This window comes from Pecten maximus, chromosome 6 (assembly GCF_902652985.1).
Source record: "Pecten maximus chromosome 6, xPecMax1.1, whole genome shotgun sequence".
Taxonomy (NCBI): domain Eukaryota; kingdom Metazoa; phylum Mollusca; class Bivalvia; order Pectinida; family Pectinidae; genus Pecten; species Pecten maximus.
Window position 1 is genome coordinate 40,753,575 of NC_047020.1, and position 22,300 is coordinate 40,775,874.

Sequence of the window (22,300 nt, forward strand, 5' to 3'; positions counted from 1 at the left end):
TATGATGTCCCTAACATCACTGATGAGTCTAGAGGTACCAAACAGCTGTATGATGTCCCTAACATCACTGACGAGTCTAGAGGTACCAAACAGCTGTATGATGTCCCTAACATCACTGACGAGTCTAGAGGTACCAAACAGCTGTATAATGTCCCTAACATCACTGACGAGTCTAGAGGTACCAAACAGCTGTATGATGTCCCTAACATCACTGAGGAGTCTAGAGGTACCAAACAGCTATATGATATCCCTAACATCACTGATGAGTCCTAGCAGGATCAAACATCTGTATGATATCCCTAACATCACTGATGAGTCCTAGCAGGATCAAACATCTGTATGATGTCCCTAGGCATCGCTGACGAGTCCTAGAAGGACCAAACATCTGTATGATGTCCTTAGGCATTACTGACGAGTCTAGAAGGACCAAACATCTGTATGATGTCCCTAACATCACTGCCGAGTCCTAGAAGGACCAAACATCTGTATGATGCTCATTGCATCACTGACAAGTCCTAGAAGGATAAAACAACAGTGTATGGTGTCTTTAACATCACTTATGAGTCCTTGAAGGATAAAATAACTGTATAATGTCCCAAGCATCATTGACACATCTTAGGAGGATGAAACATCCGTGTGATACAGTTTTATATTCATTATTCTTCAAACACATTATCTGATACCTTAATTCATATATAAGGTGCTAATCACTTGACAATGTGTGTTTTTTGTAAAATATTTTGTTATGAAGTTTCTTTTAGACTGCCAGTGAAAAACTTCAAATGCATGACCAGTTCATCATGTAGTTTGCACTTTGCATTTAGTTTTGAGTTTTAAAACTTCAGCCCTTTTTATACATGTTTTAAACTACGAAGATATCTTCTAAACTATCTGAATGATCACAAGTAAAAAAAAATTTCATGAAAGAAAACTTTCTGAGGGGTAAAACCATGAAGACATCTTCTGAACTATCTGACTGATCACAAGTAAAAAAAATTCATGAAAGAAAATTGTCTGAGGGGTAGGTGAAAATTAGTTGTAACTCAAAAGTTTTGAGAGCACAGATGTAAAGGGACAGTCCTGGAGGGGTAGGAAGGTATTAGTTGTCACAAGTGTAGAAAGCACTATAAGGACAGTGTTAGCATGCATTCTGTCCATCTCATACCTTCCCCACAAAGTACGGACACTGCACCTTCGGACGACACGATGCATGACTTGTCAGTGATGATTATGTGTACTGAACACACTCTGAGGAAGCAGGATTAATCATGCTGTACAAAGAATTTATCTCTAGATAAAAATTCAGTTCATAAGGGAACCAAACAAATTAATAGAAACACATTGTTGAAGATGTTAGTAGATTTCAGAATTCATTCTGAAGGATTTTTATTTGTGAAAATAGCAAAAACCTGGCGTTGTTGTAAATGACATTAGTACTAGGTGAATTTTAAACCGTGATCATAGATTAAAAATTTTGCATTGAAAATCTAGAAACGTACATGCGGTGGACATCACCCACAAAATTATCTCTATTTAGGTGACTGCGACCTACTTTTCTAGGTCCAAAGCAAATATTAGGCTTATTGACAATTAAGAGGAGACATCTCTTTTTGTTCACAAAAAGAATCTATTGAATGAAACGTTGTTAGTTTCAAAGAATTTGATTTTTTTTTGTTAAATGAATACATTGTAAATATTAAGATAGGTAGAGAAATTTTGGTCTTTTTCATATTTTCCCCCAAAAAATGAAAGTTGAAATTTCATTTCCAAATTTGAACATATGTATGACTCAAGTATATTCATTGGATCCAAATAAAGGATAAATGATAAAATGTATGTTGATGTTTTTGTATTTCAGATCTACGAGCTCGCCAAAGAGACAGTTGTCCTACTGCTAGACTTTAATCCAGACACTCAGGGGCTTCTCGATTGGGTCATAGATCGTTGTTACACAGGCGCAAATGAAGTCGCTGATGGCTGCTTTAATGCACTTGCAGCTGTTTTCCAAACAAGGTCAGTGTAAAGGTCAAAGGTCAAGCAGAGTTTTGTGTAAGGTGAAACATAAAAACAATTTTTTTAGACAATGATATGTAAAGTTATTTGTTTTCAGTGGTTTATAACTTGTGTTGTTGTGTTATAGGGAATATCCATGTGACCATGTCGCCATGCTTAACCTGGCCGTCCTGAATGTGGGCAGTCCGCGAACACAGACACACGAAACTGCTGTACACCTTCTCCATCTACTGGACACGCGCTTCTTTCAGGAGACGCCAGTCTTTACGGACTCTTCAGATGATCAGCGGCAACAAAGTCTGCCGCTGAACGACATTCTAATATCTGTGTCCTACTGCCATTCCCAGATGTACTTGTCCGAGCAGTTGGCCCGTGTCCAGCCTGACCTTACAATGCCCATGTTTTCAGGTAATATCAGGTTAAATGTATCAGCTGAGCTAGCCAGTGTCCAGTTTGACCCCAGTTATTATCCCTCAGATTTAATTGTAATGATTGATTGTGATGGAGTCATCTGTCCATTGTCGGTCAATCAGTTTGCAATTCGCTAATTGATAAGAACCTAGCTGTCATTTTGCTTGAAAGGTCATTTGAGTTTGGGAAGGAAACATTGCTTTGAAGTCAGATTGAAAAAAAAAAAAAGATTTGTTGTGCTATTGACATGTTCTGAACATTGGTTTAATTTTGTACTTAGCTTTTATTCCAGGCAGGATGAGAGGGCTGTTGTGCTATTTCACAAATATCATCTAGTTTTAGTCAGTACAGCCCTCCTTTATGAGTCACATTTAGAAATATTGTTACAATCAACCTTTGTTATTTCCAATTCTGATAACTAGAAGACCTTGCATAATTCCAAGTAAAAATTCAGTTCTGACTGTAAATATAATATAATTGGTACCTCAAATACTCAGGATACCTTGAAGATTTCATGACCCCAACTACTGTCAGATAATGAGGTCGATTGTATATGCATTCTTTTTCATCACAGAGATAGCCCATCGATTCCAGACAGCCAAGCCTGCAGTGCGTCTGATGTTACTTAAATATCTATTACCATGGTTACACAACATGGAACTAATGGATCCCTCACTGCCGCAGTCATCTCCGTTAAATAATTTTCTGACGCGACTCCACGACACACACACCGATACGTTCAAGCCCCCTCTGAAAGGCGAGGGGTGGGGATCACCAGAGGCGACCAAGATGGTCCTCAATAACCTTTTCCATCTCACTGTTAAGGTAGGTACACTAAAATAAGGTTATGGAATCTGAAGAAGAAATAATTATTGGAATCTTACAACTCAATTTTCTGTATTTGATAAAAAAATGTTTTTGAGCATTTTTTAGGCCTCGGGATCAGGGCATGATGTCAAGTCTAAAAAAAAGGTGTTGTGTTGTTGAAATAGCCAATCACTGCTGACGTCACATTTCAAAAGAGTTACATGATACGTGATTGACTAAATAAAACTAAAACCATAGAATGTGTCATGTTCCATATGCCCACTGTTTACATGCATATGTTAATTGTTTGAAGTTGCAAGTATGACAATGATTAAGTTTAAAAAAAAACCACTTGAATTTAAAAGAATAAAAACAGTTACAGTATATGTACATGTATATGATTGGTGAAACAACAGAAGCTCTTCAACTCTTACAACTATTTAACGAAATGCACTCAAATACCTACGCAAAACATTTGTGATGAATCCATTATAAATACATTATTTTCAATCATGGAGCAGAGAAAATAATTGATAAGCATTATTCCAAAGAGTGAAAGTGAATGAATGCCAAAACATTTAATGAATGAATAAGTATGTTAATTACAGATTTAGGATTAAGCTATTAAGGTTCAACAAGAGGTGATACATGATCTTCAGAATTTCCTTTTCTTCGTTATAATTGACGGTCATTGTATTTTAGTTCGGAGATGACCATCCTAGAGAGGTAGAAGATCTGTGGTCATCGCTGGTCATCTGCTGGCCGAATAATCTCAAGGTCGTCATCCATTACCTTGTCATCATCACCAACATGGCTGCCTCCGAACTACTGCAATATGTGAGTTCTGTCAGGGGAGATAACCAGGAAAATGAGAAAAAAAAAATTGTAATTGATGCTTAACAATATCTTTGCAGTCATAAATGTTTGGAAATTTTAACTAGAGATGAAATCGACAGAAAAAAGTCCAGCTGGGCAGTTGAAGTTACTGTATTTAAGAAATGTATAATAGCATGAACAGTGATGTTACCATCAACCCAAATCAATATCACATTAAGCTTCAAGGATAAGATTTCCATCACAATTGTAGGAAAGTTACCAATGAAAAATACTGAATAAATAAAATTTTTGATGAAGCAAAAGAGCTATTTTTAGGAAGCTGATGATTAAGTTATTCCTTTTAAAGGGCAGGGTTTATTATCAATAAAATTTTGGAATTTATTACTTCCTATAAACAGGCAAAGCGAGTGGTGAGCTACCTGGGGCGTGCCAAGCCAGAGCGTCTAGTTGATGAACTGATGAATGAACTACAGACTGTGGAAACACTTAACATGAGTATAGAGCGTACACAGACGCCGCCGTTCTTCCGCCTCTCTCAGATCAAGAAAAGTCTGCTGCATATCAACACCACTGACGATGAAAAGGTGGCCACACAGTTCACTGACCACCCGCTGGAGAAGGGTACACTGCATACAAAGAGACACAGTGCTAATGACGACCTGCCTAGCGAAAGGTATACACCCCAGATTAGAGTATGGGATATTCCAGTAAAATATATACCCTGTGGGAGCAATCTAGAAAAAAGAAATTCCATGCATGGTGGATGTTGAAGAAAAAATTAGCTTAATACTGGTTTGAATTAAATCACTTCTATGGGTGGTTCTTGTTTGACAAATCTGGGGTCCTTCTGTTGGGTAGATATTTCAATGGAATAGCTCTAAACTTAGTTTTAGCCTTAACGGTACATAATTTTTTGAAAGGTCAAGGTCACAGACATCGACATACATCATTCTGCTCATTGTCATTTAATACATATTTCATAATGAGATTTAGAACCTGACTTGTTGAACTAGAAACCATGTGACTAAAGGTCAAGGTCATCACATAAAAGGTCAATGTCAAATCACCCATTACTCAGTAATCATTTATAATTATAAATAGATCATCAGTGTCACGAACAAGCCAGGGTGTAATGACCTTTGGCCTTTTGTTGTGAAATAGAAACTTGGAGTGAATATTGATATTTATTGCATAATCAAATATTTATTTATCTCACTTTTACAACTAAAAGAGATTTTTGCTCTCTATTCTGTATGCCATGGACTATCTCATAAGTTATATACACTGTTAGAAGAACATCAGATATCACAACTAAAACCAGTGTCTTGATACATTGTGTGTCATTGTCCAAGTTTATCTTTTGTACTGTCACCTATAACTGCCAAAGTTAGTATGTAAGCACAGACAGCAACATTACACTGTTATATACTAATATCAGTTAACCTGCCCCGCTTGTCTGCAACATTTGCTAGATTTTACAGAATTTTGGTGAACATTTTGTGAATTATTTATCTTGATTATAATGAATGTTATTGTTCTTTGATAGCACCCCTCGTACAGATTCCACCACATCTCTAAGAAGTTCATCCAGTGCCTCCTCCAATCCAGATCAGTTCCTTATGGGTGAGTACGTCAAAAATAGGCCTAGCATTTTATTTTGCAATGTCTAATTAGAGCTATTTTTTTCCATATACTGACAAATCCCTATGAAATCGAACAATAATTTTGCAATGAGCTAAAAAAAATTTTTTCTATCTGATGACAAATGAAATTGAATATTGTTTTTTTCATCTAGAACGTTTTATTTTCATATTCATATTCAAAATAAAGAAGACCTATGTTGTAAATGTATACAGAACTGAATATGTACATTCACTTTTATCCCTGAATGACAATATATGACAGTAAAGGGTGGGAATCTGACTCTACATACCACACAGTCATGTACATATGTATGTTCTGGGGAGCACCCTAAAATTCATACACTTGTTCACAACAACCATCCCTTGTATGTGTTTATCAACCACCTGGGGCCAAAATTGAGGTCACCATTACTATAAATAGAATTTTCATCATTCTCACGCTAGAACAGATGACTCCCTTCTCTTCCAACCCATTATCTCCTTTAACTCCATACTATACCCGTTCTACTCATTTTCCTCTGTTTTCTTGTCAGCTGGAAAGCTGTAATGCCATAATAGTGAATGTAAAACTATAAATAAGTAAATCCTCTTTCTTCTAACAAGTACTTTGATATCTGATTTTCGTTGAATTTAGCACACTTCTTGGATTTCCAATTATTGCCCGATGTGAGAGATTCAGTATATGTGATGCACTGTCATATAGTCTCCAATTCTACCATAATGATGTCACAGCGAGAACCTGATGAATGTTATTTACTGTCTTATAAATCACACTTCTGTCTAGTAAAGCTGGTTTATAACGTTGTATTGCGATGAAATGATAATAATTTGACCTTACAGATGTCATTTACTGTGTTATAAATCACACTTCTATCTAGTAAAGTTTGTTAATAACGTGATATTGCGATGTAATAATAATAATTTGACCTTACAGATGAGGACCTCCACATGCCTACTAGTAGAGAGCCGAGGAGGAGTGAATCGCCGATGCCCTATCCCTTGCCAATGCCGGCGTATGGAGGATACTTCGCCCCACTCACTGAATATCTCCCAGAAAGCCTACACCCCACAGCAGGCTTCCACAGGTTTGTAGTCTTTTTGGCCTGCCATAGACTTCCATTCCTGAAACAGGTATTGTCTGAAATTTGAAAAAAATATGGCTCAACACTGTGTTCTAACGAGATGAAATTAATTATATACTAGGTATTAATGGTAAAATTTCGTGATTTTATGAAACAGCAACAGACATTTGAAATTCATAATAAATGTACAACCTTTGTGTACAATGTTAGACGAAAAGGATGCCGTCTTTACAGCACATAATTTACAGTGGATTTTTTTATTATGTGTATCGGTCAAGTGACATATGCATGGATGAAAATTTGCATGATTATATTAATGATTGGAATTTTTCTGTTATTGATAAAGTTTTTAATTACAGGAGTAACATAGCAGTAATGTTTCTGTCCGACCTCGTACTGGACGGGCTGGAAATAGACTGGTCAGCTCACCTTCCACTCATGTTACATGTGATATTCCTAGGTAAGACGTCTCTTTAAAATACACTGCCCTCCAAAAGTTCTGTTACACTTGGAAAGATATCTCTCTGAAATACACTGCCCTCCAAAAGTTCTGTTACACTGGGAACGTTTAAATCGAATGGCTAGCCAACAAAATTTGAGAAAAAGTGTTGTAATATCCGTAAGATAGTCCATTGTAAGTGATGATTGCAAATAATTTGAAAAATACCTCACTTCTTTGAAGTTGCAGGGAGCAGAATGGAGGGTCCGATTTTCCATAATGTTCAAAAATGAATAAAAATACGGGGGTTTTTTTTACTGACACAAATAAAAGTAATTGTTTGATTGATTAACTGTAAAAAAAAATGTAAGAAACGCGTTTTTGAAACTTGTATTAAACATATAGGGAAATTTCCAGAATGTTGCATTTTGAGGATTTCCATTCTAACAAAACATATGTACTTTTGAAAATGAACATGAACATTTGAAATCATGAACAAAAACATCCTAAGAAGTTATGATTCTAACAAATTGTAATAAAGACTTCGATATTATCTTAGCTGTATTTTATGTAATAATTGTAACAGGACTTTTTGAGGGCAGTGCAGTTATATTCTAAGAGAACAAAAAATAGAAATAAAACAAAATTTAAATGATTTTAACAATACCTAAATAATTTCAGCACTGCTAGGTTTGGACCACATATAGGGGATACATGTCTCTATGAAAAAAAGTTACAAAAATCAAATGACTCAATGGTGCATATTTTTAACATAGGTTTGGACCATATGAGGGGGATGGTTTATGAACACTGTAAGAAGCTGTTGGAGAACCTTATGTTACTGGCCGCGGCCCAGGAACACGAAGGCGTGGCCCGAATCTTACTGGAGTACCGAAGTAATATCACCGATACTCTCCGCCTCATCGCCGCGGACGACAAGGACTTACCCACTACATTAGGTAAGTTCTGTATGTCGTATTTCATTTATGAAAAAGATATATGATCTGGTAAATATTATCAATATACAAATTTAATTGCTCCTTTGGAAATATTTTTAAAGATCTCATATTTATGGCTGTATAATTGGCCCTGTAGATTTGATTAGAGTAGATTATCCTGCCTCTTTTCTGCTGTATATGCAGGCCTATGAATACAGCCAGATAGTTACTGCTGAGCTTCTATCATGGCCTCACGATATAGCCAGTTTGCTACATCAATATAATGGTAGACGGCCAGATAGTCACTGCTGATCTTCTATCATGGCCTTACGATGTAGCCGATTTGCTACATCAATATATTGGTAGACAGCCAGATAGTTACTGCTAGACTCCCATCATGGCCTCAGAATGTAGCAAATTTGCTACATTTGAAACATCGATATAATAGTACTGATCAATTCCTATCATGGCCTCACAATGTACATTGATATAACAGTAGAGAGCCAGATAATTACTGATCAGTTCCAATCATGGCCTCACGATGTAGCAAATTTCGTACGGTACGCCATGATAAGCAATTCATACCTATAAATGCACAGAATCGCATAGAAATGTACAAAAAGGGAAAGGTGGAGTTTTCCCTTTCTTGGGGGAACAGCGTTTTAAAAAGGTTGCTGGCTAAAATATAACTAACATATTGATGTTTTAAACTTTGTAGATGGTCAAGAGAACGAGTCTGTTGGGAGGTCAACATTCAGCCTGGACAGTGGTCAAGCTGTGATGACTCCTGATGTGTCAACGCCTATAGAACAGCCTTCTGACCCTGACTCACTGAACACTGTCGACGAGATTGTTAGGGCTATCCTGGATTTCATGGATGCCAAGTAAGATTGAATAAAATGGAAACAGTCCTGCAAAATTATCAATGGCCTCATCTATCCGTCCAACTAAAGGAACAAATTAAAACAAAAAAACTTCAGGCCAGTCAAATTCCTGATCAGGCACAAAAAGTTACAGGGTCACCTTTCCAACCATATGTCCCATCGTAAGACCCTTCTGGTCCTTCCATCTGGGTCAAAATGAGTGATTGATATATGTTAATATTATGTTGATAATATTATGATGTGAACTTGACTTTGGAAATTGAGGATCTTGTTCCATTTCATTTCGGATTTCTGAAAGCAGTCTTTAATTTATTATTTTTTTTTTTTGCTTAGCCTGATGTTAGATTCTGTTTATCTTATAACTAATAGATAAAATGAATTTCAAACATTTGTTGAAACAACATTTTATCAGATGGATATGAAATATAAAATGACGATATTCTCACTCCATTCCTCCTTCACTGTTTTGGGTGTTGATTTCTAGTATGAAAACCTTGGTTTTGTTTATAGACGAGGACGTCCCTTGTGGAGCTGTGAGGACATCACACCTCGAACGCTCAACACCCAAAGTGCTGTGCGCCTTGAGTATTTTCTGAAATGTGTTGTGAAGTGTTTTAAAAAGATGCAGCCTCTGGCATTAGTGGAACAAAGATGGTCCCAAGTGGCGCTCCAGCTGGCCCTGTCCTGTTCCTCCCGCCACTACGCTGGACGCTCGTTCCAGGTAACCATGAATTTATTGTACATGACAGATGTGTTACTCTCAGACTGACTAGTCCCTGTTATATAGAATCTAGTATGTAAAAAAGACAGTATGATCAATATTTGTACAGGATCTGAACAAGCCGAAGTTTGTTGGAGATGTATTACTAGAATAGATCAATATTTGTACACTACCTGAACAAGCCAAAGTTTGTTGGAGATGTATTACTACAATAGGTCAATATTTGTACTGGACCTGAACAAGCCAAAGTTTGTTGGAGATGTATTACTACAATAGATCAATATTTGTACAGGACCTAAACAAGCCAAAGTTTGTTGGAGATGTATTACTACAATAGATCAATATTTGTACAGGACCTAAACAAGCCAAAGTTTGTTGGAGATGTATTACTAGAATAGGTCAATATTTGTACAGTACCTGAACAAGCCAAAGTTTGTTGGAGATGTATTACTAGAATAGATAAATGTGATCGGTAGTGGTGGGCCGATGATTAAAAATAATCGAAAATTATTAAAAAAAAAAAAAAAAAAGGACCCAACAAAGAAGTAGTTGATCTTATATTTTACTGATATATTCATTGGTCGTTTACAAGTGATTAAGGAGATTTAAATATATTAACAAGCGTTAAATGCTTTAGTTGTGTTCAGTATTAAAACTATTGATAACAAAGGCTAAGACGTGTAATTAATGTACTTGGTTTATATACCACAGAAATGGCTATACCTCGGTCAAAACAAAGACTAACTGAGGAAGATAGCTCTCTCCTAGTTTCCACATAAGGTACTTTTCTGTTGGTTTAAATATTCGATTAATTTGTTACAGGTTTTGCGGGCCTTGCATATCCGGCCTTCTACCCAGATGCTGTCTGACATTTTGTCACGTCTGGTGGAGACTGTGGCAGAACAAGGGGAGGACATGCAGGTATGTTGGACCTTTTGTATTTCTTAATAAATTTTCCTGTTTGTATATTAAGACTGAAACTAGTCACCACTCCAAATTTAAATTCAGTGCTTTTCTGCCCTATTTGATAAAGAAACGCCTTAAATTTTGAAATCCGTAAGATTTTGCTTCTTATCATAACACAATTTGATATCTTTATGCATAACTCCAGTGAGAAATCTGGATGATACCCAGAAATCATTCATTTTCCATGACACTGTGGAAATAGAAGACAAATCTTAATTTTGAAATAAAGCAGGAAAATCGCGCCACAATGACACTTAATTGCTGGTTAAAAGGAGAGATAATCTCTGCAGGGAAAGATTTTACGGACAAAAATATTTCATAGATCTTAGGTTATTTTTTGCAGTACCATATTAGGAGATAATGAATCTTAAGAGATACTTATGCTTGTTTGAACCTTAACATGAAAATAAATCTTTATTCTATACCTATATAGCTAAGACTTTTTTTCTTCCATCAGGGCTATGTGACTGAAATCATCCTCACCTTGGAAGCTGCAGTGGACAATCTTGATCTTGAATTTCGCCCTATGGACTTCATGCGCGAGTTATTCATTTCGACCCCGAACCTTGCAAAAGAAGGGTGTTCAGAAGGAAGGAAGAGTTCTGCATTAATGGCTCCGCGCCAGCCCTCGCCACATCACGCCCGCAGTACAAGTTATTCCCAGGGCCCAGCTCATCGAACCGCTCCCCGTAAGTGCTGGATCCATCAGTTTGTTTTAAGTAAATAGATAACTCTAAACTGGTTGTGAGCAGTTCATTTTCACGATGTTAACATGTGAGGACTATGTGGCATGGTAGTTTGACTGCCATATGTGTATATTGTGTGAATGAATTATTACGACCCCACCATGATAGGGAAGGGGGGCATATAGTGTTACCCATGTCCGCCATGTCTGGTCCCGCTGTGTCCCTTCCCCTCGTGTCCCATCCCAGCCTGATGCAATGTAACTAGCTAATCTCAGGAACAGCTGATGCGATCCTCACCAAACTGTGTTTTGGGGTGTCAAGTGGCAGTAGGGGCATTTATGTCTTACAGACATTTTCTAGTTATTTCAAATTCAGGAATGAGTTATCTCCCTTCATCTGTTTGTGTTTGTAATTTTCATGATTCAAAATAATGGATAATCAGTTTATTCAGAGATAATTTATATAGACTTTGCGTGTTAATCAATCGAATTAACTTGTTAATAACTTTGTTAATAAAAAATTTTTTGAAATGAAATGTCAAGACAACAACAGAAATGAACCGCCTCTAATCTTAACTATATTACATATTTAAATATCAACTAAGAACATTTCAAATTCACCCCTTAGTCAGAAAAGAAAATCACGGGAGGCGTATATGAAAATACTTTTATTTCTGTTTAGTGTATGAACACTTTTAATGACTTAGATATTTCTGGAAAAACTGGAGGAAATTTTGCAAAAAAAGATTTTTAGGAGATTACTGGTTATTAAACAAAAGTGATTGCTGCTAAATTAAATTTGGGTTTGAGTGTGGTCCCGGTCTGGTCATTGCTTTTTTCCTCTCCTGCGAAAATGAATAATCATCACTTCTGCTATGTTACTATACTGTTTCCCTCTTAGTAGACCTGCGAATTCGTAGTGGAACTGAGGTGGAGAGCCGCATGCGGGCCAACATGCCGAGGTCACGGAGTGCACACTCTCTCAAGAACCTTGACCAGAACGGTACGGAGGACAAATTGACCATCATGTCTCAGATGTTCTGGATAGCTGTGTCGCTCTTAGAAAGTGACTTTGAGTACGAATTCTCACTGTCTGTTAGGCTACTGAAAAAGGTTAGTACGTTGAGGATCTTGCAAACGTGTCAATGTAATACAAAATTTATTATAAAACAAGTTGAATGATCTATGTCACAAGATTTTAAGCAAGTGTTATATTCAGTTATAATTATTTTAATTATTTTATTTAATCAGGGTTAGCACGGGCCTTGAGAAAGTCTTGAATTTCACCTTTGGCCTTGAAAAGCCTTGAATTTCACCTTGGGCCTTGAAAAGCCTTGAAAATTGATTTACAGCCTTGAAAAAGCCTTGAATATTAAAGTTTCATTAGGATAAGTGAAACCCTGGTCACTGATCATTTGGATTCAACTTTGTCCATGTCGCCTCCCCTACAAACATTAATAATTACCATGTCAAGTTGTATTTTTATCAAGTGGATAGTTATAAGTTTCCTTTTTGTTCTCTTGTTCCCTCTCAAGATGACTTAGATGACGGGTAAAATGGGCCTTGAATATTTAATTAAGACATTGAAAAAGCCTTGAAAAGGTTTGGTTTGACAAAATCCGTATGAACCCTGTTTAAATAATAGATTCAAGTTTTTATTAACATGTGACTCCATGTATAATGAAATTTATGTTTTTCAGAAATCAGCAAAAATAATTTTATTACATAATTGATCTGTTCAGCCATGTAATATAACTATATCGTAAATATCATAAGACATGCTATAACAGTGCTGTGACATAAATAGATTACGATGTTACGATAGTTGTAAAGAAACACATCTGTTGTTCAATAAATTCCATACAATGTAGGCATTCATGTATAAGATCCCCATTAGGAAAAAACTCTAAAATTTATCTATCTATAGAACAGGTCTATTTTTAGCCCACCATCATCAGATGGTGGGCTATTCAAATCACCCTGCGTCCGTGGTCCGTCGTCCGTCCGTCCGTCCGTCCCTCCGTCCGTCCGTCCGTCCGTCCGTCCGTCCGTAAACAATTCTTGTTATCGCTAATCCTCAGAAAGTACTGAAGGGATCTTTCTCAAATTTCATATGTAGGTTCCCCTTGGTGCGTAGTTATGCATATTGCATTTTGGGACCGATCGGAAAACAACATGGCCGACAGGCAGCCATCTTGGATTTTGACCATTGAAGTTTGTTATCGCTATTTCTGAGAAAGTACTGAAGGGATCTTTCTCAAATTTCATATGTAGGTTCCCCTTGGTGCCTAGTTATGCACATTGCATTTTGGGACCGATCAGAAAACAACATGGCCGACAGGCAGCCATCTTGGATTTTGACCATTGAAGTTTGTTATCGCTATTTCTGAGAAAGTACTGAAGAGATCTTTCTCAAATTTCATATGTAGGTTCCCCTTGGTGCGTAGTTATGCATATTGCATTTTGGGACCGATCGGAAAACAACATGGCCGACCGGCAGCCATCTTGGATTTTGACCATTGATGTTTGTTATCGCTATTTCTGAGAAAGTACCGAAGGGATCTTTCTCAAATTTCATAGGTAGGTTCCCCTTGGTGCTTAGTTATGCATATTGCATTTTGAGACCAATCAGAAAACAACATGGCCGACAGGCAGCCATCTTGGATTTTGACAATTGAAGTTTGTTATCGATAATTCTCAGAAAGCACCGAAGAGATCTTCCTGAAATTTCATATGTAGGTTCCCCTTGGTGCCTGGTTATGCATATTGTATTTTGAGACTAATCAGAAAACAACATGGCCGACAGGCAGCCATCTTGGATTTCGAAAATTGAAACTGGTTATTGCTATTTCTAAGAAACTAATGAAGGGATCTTCCTGAAATTTCATATGTAGGTTCCCCAAGGTGCCTAGTTATGCATATTGTATTTTGAGACCAATCGGAAAACAACATGGCCGATAGGCAGCCATCTTGGATTTTGACAATTGAAGTTTGTTATCGCTATTTCTCAGAAAGTACTGAAGGAATCTTTCTCAAATTCCATATATAGGTTCCATTTGGTGCCTTAATCTTAACTTTTATATATAGGTTTCCCTTGTTTGAAAAGTACTAGAGGTTTCTTCTGAATTTACACAGATTAGTAAGACTTGGAAGAAGAGAAAAGTAGAGAAAAGATCAATCTGACATGGAACCTATGAAGAACATTCAATGGTGGGCGCCAAGATCCCTCTGGGATCTCTTGTTACTTGTATGGCATGTTTTGCACTACCCAGATAAACATATGGTGTCATAAAGTCATCATTGATGACCGAATTTAGTTATTTTAGTGACCGACTAATGCAATTAAGAAAAAATTACTCAAAACCAAAGAGCATTATTTAATACTTGAAAAAATTGCATTCTGGGAAATGATTAAAAAATACATAATGTGTCTTTTAAGTTGACATTTTTATGTCATTTGATCACATACATCTTGATAAAGATACATCTGTGTATTCTTTAATTATTTCCCAGAATGTAATTTTTTTAAGTATTAAATAATGCTCTTTGGTTTTGAGTAATTTTTTCTTAATTGCATTAGTCGGTATTCATGTGAGACATAATTAGTATGAAGACAAATTGATGAATTCATACTAAACTTTTTTGTTCTGAATTTGTAAATAATTGCAGATATTAACAAACATACAACCGGAGCGACCAGAGTGTCGAGAACGTTTGGAAAAGATCCAACAACAAATAAAGTGGACAAACTTTCCAGGGATCCAGACTCTTTTGTTAAAGGTAATTTCATATTTGGTGTGATTCCGCTGTGCAAGTGTCGAGAATATTGTTTATATCTTCCACATAATTTCTGAGAGGCGGTCAGAATGTCCACATAATTTCTGAGAGGCGGTCAGAATGGATGTTCATATATCACAACCAGTTGTAGATTGTGGATTTTAGGTGACATTTCAGTGACTATACTCTGTCACCTTCATCAGACAAATGAACAAGGTATTTGTGCAAAAATTAACAGGTCTTTATGGTTACACTATAATCTTGTAACCTAATCTGAGATGTTAAATAATATACAAGTTACTTTAATTTGGCTACTCTGTAGAAGTTGATTTGGCAAGCTTTGTTTGAAACCTGATCATAGATAGGTGTATGGACCGTTCTTTCGAATTCTTGATCCCGGAGTTTTTAGATGCTTTGCTTTGCACAGCCACATCTACTAGTCCTGGCCAAGATATCGAGGACTAAATCATTTGGAACACCTGGAGGAATCACCTATTGCTAATTTTTACGATAAATTCAAATGAGTTAAGGATGAAACCAAATAATTTTTAAAAAATAAATAAATAAAAAAACAACACTATCTCCTACTGCAAATTATTTGTTTGTTATTTTGTAATATGATTTATGCTTTTATATGGTCGAAACACCTGTTTGAGATAAAAATATTATAGAAAAACGTTTGTAAAAATCATAGACAATGGCCTGCTTTATCACTGAGTGTTCAAACTGTTTTCTGCCCAAATTATCACGCTTGCTGTCTTCTTCTTTTTTTCTTTTTTTTTGTGATGAGAGACCACAATATTTAGTGAATTTAATGTAAATATTACCTATATATTGATCAATGTTGGCATTTCATTGCAGGGTTTTACATCGGGTGCATTATCAGAGCTGACCTGGTCCCTGATGTCTCGCTTGACAGTGTGTATTGGTGCCCCTGTGGTGGACCCCACAGAAAATTTGGGTGAGTATGTCAGCACCTCTATGGTTGAGTATGTTGGTACCTAGAACGAATATTCATACCCTGCCTACACTGCTCTCCGGCAGGGTATGAAGTCCCTCCCATTGCCGATAGTGTAGCAAGCCCCGATGTGATTCACATCGGGCAGTATTAGCGGTGGTAAAAATTTTCTCGGATGAAAAAAACACATGTAAATTGATGATTCTGGTATCTATTATCAATATTCAAGCCACAAACCTGCACATTACTTCAAATGTTTGACAATAAATAGTTAAATCCAAAACGAGCAAGACACACAGAGATATCAGTTCAAACATATCGCCATCTTTGATACAAGTGTAAAGGTCAATTTCCTTATAAGGAAATCAAAATAAATTGATGCTAATGAGGTTTCCTGCGAGATTTCAACAGAAAAACAGATTCGGAGTAATATATCTCGGTAAGGAAGGTCAATTCATTCTGAAATTATTTAATTATGCAAAGTAAGATTCGCTTTCTTCACAAGAGTTACAAAAGATTGGTTAAATATCTCTGATTATGTATTTATTTATCGTAGTAGCTTCATCCATATATGGATCAAGGGTTCCATATTTGGGTTAGAATCCTCGCGAGAGTTCTTCGAGAAGTATCATGGCGGATTACGGAGACAACTCTGAGCAGTATGATATTTCTAGATTAGACGGTAGGCTAATACATTGCAAAATTGTATTAGAAACGTTTAATTATACAAACTATTACTCCAAAGTTAAACGATATCCGCTATTTGTAGCATTTTCGAGGTTCACTGTTTTGCTACATTACGAGCAATGGGAGGGAATCGTAGCTCTGACGACGACCATCTGTCAGAAATTGTCCGTCCGTCGTCCAGAGCTACGTTATCGCAGCTAGTCAGTACCCATATGGTGGACCCAGCATAAAGTTTTGGTATTTCTGTGTCCCTGTGGTGAACCCCATGGAAAATATAAGTGAATACCTGGTATGTTGATGTCCCAGTGTAAGTCCCTATAGAAAGTTAGGGTGAATAGAACAGTACCCTTCTGGCTAACCCTACAGAAAATGTTGGCAGGTATGCCGGTGCCCCTTTGAAGGACCCCACAGAAAATTTGAGTGAATATGGTGATTCCCCGGGTGTTAGTTGTCACAGAAAATTTGGGTGGGTATATTGGTGTCCCTGTGCTGGGCCCCATAGAAAACGTGGGGAATGTCGGTACCCTTACCAGTATATGGTCAACTACAACCAACGAAACTTCAGATGGTCGATTTTCAGTATCCCTGTGGTTTAGCCACATGAAATCAATAAAGAAAATAATTTCCCTGAAATACGTAATTTTTTTATAAGAAAAATATGTAATATCATACACTTGCACTAATGTACTGAATCTAAAAAATGAACAAAAACAGACTACAAGAAAAAGCTGACTCCATAGTATTGACTGGTGGTCAGCTGTTTATAGCTATAGAAGTTGTTTTTTTCCCCCAAAATTTGTTTCATTGGATACAATGAATTTGTTGCCTTCCAGGTTTCCCGATGAATGTTGTTGCCCTCCTGCCGTTATTGGTGCAGAATTATGAGAACCCCAGCCAGAGTTGTCGGGATGCTGCGGACCATATTGCACAGGTACATGCATACCTATTGATTCAGAAGTTCATTCAAATGTTTATTTAATTTTGCAATATAATCGTCATGTACCTGTAAGTTTTAGTGAAGTTTCTAATATTACTTCAAATCAGAATAGTCTTAAATTGACAGGTGTTTCAGCTCCCGACGTAACACAATTCATTGATCTCATTCTATGAGCCTCTTTATAAACTTTTAAGGTTACCTTCCTATTAAAGCTATTGTTCTACTCCCTTGAGAGGCCTATATAGACAGTACTCAATGCTTCTGAAGAAGAATTATATCCTTGATCCAATTTATAACTATCAGTCATACTTTTCTAATAGAAATAAGAATCTATTAAAAGAATTGTTGCCTTGGTGTCCAAAATTCTTTCATGCTTGGGTATTATAATTAAGAATAAATCAGTTTCAGTGTTTTAGCTGAACCTTAAATTATTGTCAAACGTCACCCATATTTCTTGTTGTAAAGAGTACTTCTAGATTGTCATTTGGCACCATTTCAAACGTTCACCATAAACAATTGTTTTTCAGGTGTGTTCCCAGAGATCTGATCGCCTCAACAACCTGGGGACTATCATGTCCTTATACAGCCGTGGAACATTTGGCAAGGACAGTTTCCAATGGACAAAGTGTGTCATCAAATATCTCCTCGACGTCTATGTTCAGGCTTCCTTCAGTCTCATCTCCTTCCTCGTAGAGGTAACGTATCAACATCTTTATCTGAACGTCATTGTATGATTACTTTGTTTCTTCTGTATGGCAATCTGTCTGTTTATATTTTGACAGGGCTTTCTCTCACTGATTTGATTTTTTTGTTTATATTTTGACAGGGCTTTTTCTCACGGATTTGATTTTTTGTCTCATTTTGGGAAGAAAATTGATGAATTGGAAAGATTTTTTCCAGAGTAAACTGAAAATTTTGGGAATTTGACTTAAATTTGAAATAATTTCAAATGGGAATGGGGTCTATTAACGGCCCCAAAAAACACTCCGAAAAAGCCCTGTTTGAACTCATGTGCCATTAAAGCCTACTTTCAAGCTCATAGTTGTCAAATAGGCTAAACATGTTAAACACAACTTTCTACAAACATCCCACAGACCTGATATTTGGCCTGTAGCATGCATGAGTGTAGGGCTACCAAGTTTGTTCAAATGAATGACCTTGACAGATTTTCAAGGTCACTGGGATTAAATGTGCTAAAATCTTCAAATAATATTTCACCAAGAGACTTCAGAGACCTAGATATTGGGCCACTAGTGTGCTGAAGTAAAGCGTAACAAAAGCCTTTTCAATGAATAGACCTAGCCTTCTTTTATTTTGAATTCAGTACTAATCAGATAATCATCTGCATAAATGACCTAGATCAACTTCAAAGTTTCAATAAAAGCTGGTGAGGAATACAGGTCCATTAGGCATCTTGTTTTAATCAGCCCTAATCATCACTATTTCTTGTCTCAAATCTGATGTATAGGTTTTTCTTTATTTGTAGTTGTGCATGTTCAGTTAAATTTTGAGATTGATCGGAAAAACAGCTCTTGGAGAAAGGATCTAGACCAAACCACTTGGTGGTGTTCCAGATCCTACATTGTATGGCTCACTAAATGGATTATATTCTTTTAATAGGTCCTGGAGAAAGGTCCTGGGACAAACCAGTTGTCAGTCTTCCAGATCCTACATTGCATGGTTCACTACATGGATATCAACACGACTCCAGCATCTTCCCTCAACCCTGAACTTTTCCATACGATTTCCAGACATGTACAGGTACATTGTTTCACTCCAGCAAAAATTGGATTCTTTTCAAAAGGCCAGAAAGGGTATTCAATATTTCCATAACATTTTCAAAAAATATGATATACGGAGAGTGGGAGATCCTAACGAAACTAGTAAACATTTGGATTTCAGTCAAGAATCCCAGCTAGACATTGTCATTGTCATTTTTTACCTCTGATTTTCAAAAAATATTCTTTTATTACCAGCAGTTCAAATTACAGTAATTTACTTAAAACTATTAAATTATACAGTAATTTTTTTGTCTAAAACCATGCTTGAATGTTACAATTTAAGGTTTGAAGATCTCCTAGTGCAAATATATGGTCATTGAATCAGTAGGTTTTGCTATTATAAAAATTTCTTCAGCATTTACACTATATTCTTTGAAACCAAGAGGTTGGAGTAGGGTCAAAGTTCAATGTACTGTTGATAGGGTTTCCACTGGAAAGAAGCTCTGAAGATTCTGAAGTTAGCTGTAGGACGTTCGTCGACACTCACTGCTGCTCCACCATCGTCCCACACCACTGACGTTGGCACATTCATGTCCCACACATCCTTCGCCGAGGCAGAGGTCATTACAAGGAAAGAATTACCAGGTAAGTTAATTTGTGTTGGATTACACTGTTTATTCCTGGAAACTAACCCATGTAAATCTAGTGTGTTGGGTGGTACTGGGAGCAGCGGTGGCCGAGTGGTTAAGGTGTCCCGACACTTTATCACTAGCCCTCCACCTCTGGGATATGAGTTTGAAACCTACGTGGGGCAGTTGCCAGGTACTGACCGTAGGCCAGTGGTTTTTCTCCGGGTACTCCGGCTTTCCTCCACCTCTAAAACCTGGCACGTCCTTAAATGACCCTGGCTGTTAATAGGACGTTAAACAAAAACAAACCAAAAATGGTACTGGTTGAAATCAGATGCTGATTGAGTTGAATATTGGATCTTCAATCCATCTGATGAATTTTGCCAGATGATCTCATCATGAATTGAGGGACATGTTAAAATTATTCTGTTGATCTGATTCTTTGTCTGCTTCTTTGCCTGTGAATTTACCCAGGAATTATAATGTGACCGGGTGGGGTGTGCTTGCTGGGTGTCTTCGGCAGTATGCTTCAGTGAGACAGCACTTTAAATCGGCAGAAGTTCCGGCCTATCACATGGAGACTTAACACGAACATACCGCAGCCTCCCAAAACACACATACGCACTCACCACACTCATACATGTCACACGCACGGGAGGCCGTCCTTAAATGACCTTAGATGTTAATAGGACGTTAAACCAAATAAACCAAACCAAACCCACAAATTATCTCTTGAACTACTAGTTGGCCGCAGCAGGCCAGTTCTAAACCGAGACAAGAAACCCACAGACTCTCTAGCCATCTTGACATTTAAAGACAAATCAAGTTTTACACTGCTGACCATCTTAGTGAACATAAGATTATGATGTAGATAAAATGGATCTGTAAGTTTGATTTAATACCATATTGTACATTCACGCCCGAGTGTACATGCACTGCAGTGGTCATTTGTGTTTAGGAGTGTAGTCACAAAAACGTGACACTAATACTGATACTCTGTAGGTATTGAATAGGTATGGTTTGTTGCTTGGGCCATGAAAAGCAAATTCGAAAGTGCTGGAAAATATACTGTATTGTGATCTGATGGGTTTTCAGGTGGAATGAAGGAGCTATATAATGCAACAGAATTGTTCTATTAACAATAAAGTTCCAACTGCCTGTTTATGTTACTTAACAGCTGACCTTGGACCTCAAGTGCAATGATTCAAATAAACACATTAACCCAATGTTCAGAAAAGATTTAAAAGATGTCCTTGAAAATTACAAAAAAAAAAATAAAAATGGTGCAGTTGGAAAAGTGTTTTAGTATTGTCCTGAAAAGTTGGTATGAACTGTAAATATTAAAAGGATGTATACTTTCCTCTTACATTGTTAAAGTTGATGAAACTGCCATTTTGTGTTTTGTAGGACGGACATTGGACTTTGCTGTAGACTTCAGTGAGGTCGGTATCATAGGGAGACGATACCTAAACACGGAAATCCATGGCTCACTGGATGGTATCCCAGAGGTCCAGTCCTCTCCAGTCCGGAAAGGAAACCAGGATCACGACTCTGTCTGGAAAAAACCACAAAATTCACAGGTACGTAATCTGTAGTGATAAGAAATTCTGGGATTTCTGTTGTCAAGGAAACATGGCTAGTCCACTTATCCTCTGGTATATTTAGATATTGCAAGAAGAAGAAAGTATGGTATATATAGATATTGCAAGAAGAAGAAAATACACATAAATGCAATTTCTTTATCCTGTAATATGACCACCTCTTACTTTTTGGTAAGAGATTATACATTGGCAAATTAGGTAGCTGATAAATAGTAAGAAGGGGTTAGATGTGTGAGGTGACACAGTGGTAACACACTTACCTTCCACCTAGGCAGCCAAGGTTTGATTCCCATTCGGAGAAGAAAAGGTCCGTAAATGTGATTTGATCATGAAAATTTCCTCCATGCATATTATTTGGATATCAATTTGCGTAATTTCAAACTACAAATGGGTGGATCGATTTTGAAAAATTTCTCCCACGCATATAATTAACATACCTGGTATTAAAATTGCAAATCCCCCCATGATCGATCGTCAAAATTTCTCCCACTCATATAGTTTACATAACAAAATCGCAAACCCCCCACGAAAATAACCACGTTTACAGTATACGATTACCTGCCC

At 37.0% G+C, this 22,300-nt stretch overlaps 1 protein-coding gene across 3 annotated transcripts in view; it reads left to right on the top strand.

Annotated features, from left to right (window-relative positions):
• LOC117329787 (protein furry-like) overlaps nucleotides 1-22,300 on the top strand; it is a 79,997-nt gene that overhangs the window by 32,390 nt on the left and 25,307 nt on the right. For 2 of the 3 annotated variants that reach the window (XM_033887927.1, XM_033887929.1), the window contains exons 30-50: nucleotides 1,859-2,013; nucleotides 2,141-2,421; nucleotides 2,999-3,249; nucleotides 3,934-4,068; nucleotides 4,467-4,741; nucleotides 5,615-5,691; nucleotides 6,646-6,796; nucleotides 7,153-7,253; nucleotides 8,009-8,191; nucleotides 8,889-9,054; nucleotides 9,565-9,775; nucleotides 10,598-10,696; nucleotides 11,199-11,430; nucleotides 12,328-12,539; nucleotides 15,096-15,206; nucleotides 16,065-16,164; nucleotides 17,682-17,779; nucleotides 18,313-18,480; nucleotides 19,406-19,546; nucleotides 19,989-20,151; nucleotides 21,543-21,715. In XM_033887927.1, the coding sequence (XP_033743818.1) occupies nucleotides 1,859-2,013; nucleotides 2,141-2,421; nucleotides 2,999-3,249; nucleotides 3,934-4,068; nucleotides 4,467-4,741; nucleotides 5,615-5,691; nucleotides 6,646-6,796; nucleotides 7,153-7,253; nucleotides 8,009-8,191; nucleotides 8,889-9,054; nucleotides 9,565-9,775; nucleotides 10,598-10,696; nucleotides 11,199-11,430; nucleotides 12,328-12,539; nucleotides 15,096-15,206; nucleotides 16,065-16,164; nucleotides 17,682-17,779; nucleotides 18,313-18,480; nucleotides 19,406-19,546; nucleotides 19,989-20,151; nucleotides 21,543-21,715 (3,483 nt within the window). The remainder of the gene's footprint in view (nucleotides 1-1,858; nucleotides 2,014-2,140; nucleotides 2,422-2,998; nucleotides 3,250-3,933; nucleotides 4,069-4,466; nucleotides 4,742-5,614; nucleotides 5,692-6,645; nucleotides 6,797-7,152; nucleotides 7,254-8,008; nucleotides 8,192-8,888; nucleotides 9,055-9,564; nucleotides 9,776-10,597; nucleotides 10,697-11,198; nucleotides 11,431-12,327; nucleotides 12,540-15,095; nucleotides 15,207-16,064; nucleotides 16,165-17,681; nucleotides 17,780-18,312; nucleotides 18,481-19,405; nucleotides 19,547-19,988; nucleotides 20,152-21,542; nucleotides 21,716-22,300) is intronic. The other variant, XM_033887928.1, reaches the window with a different exon arrangement.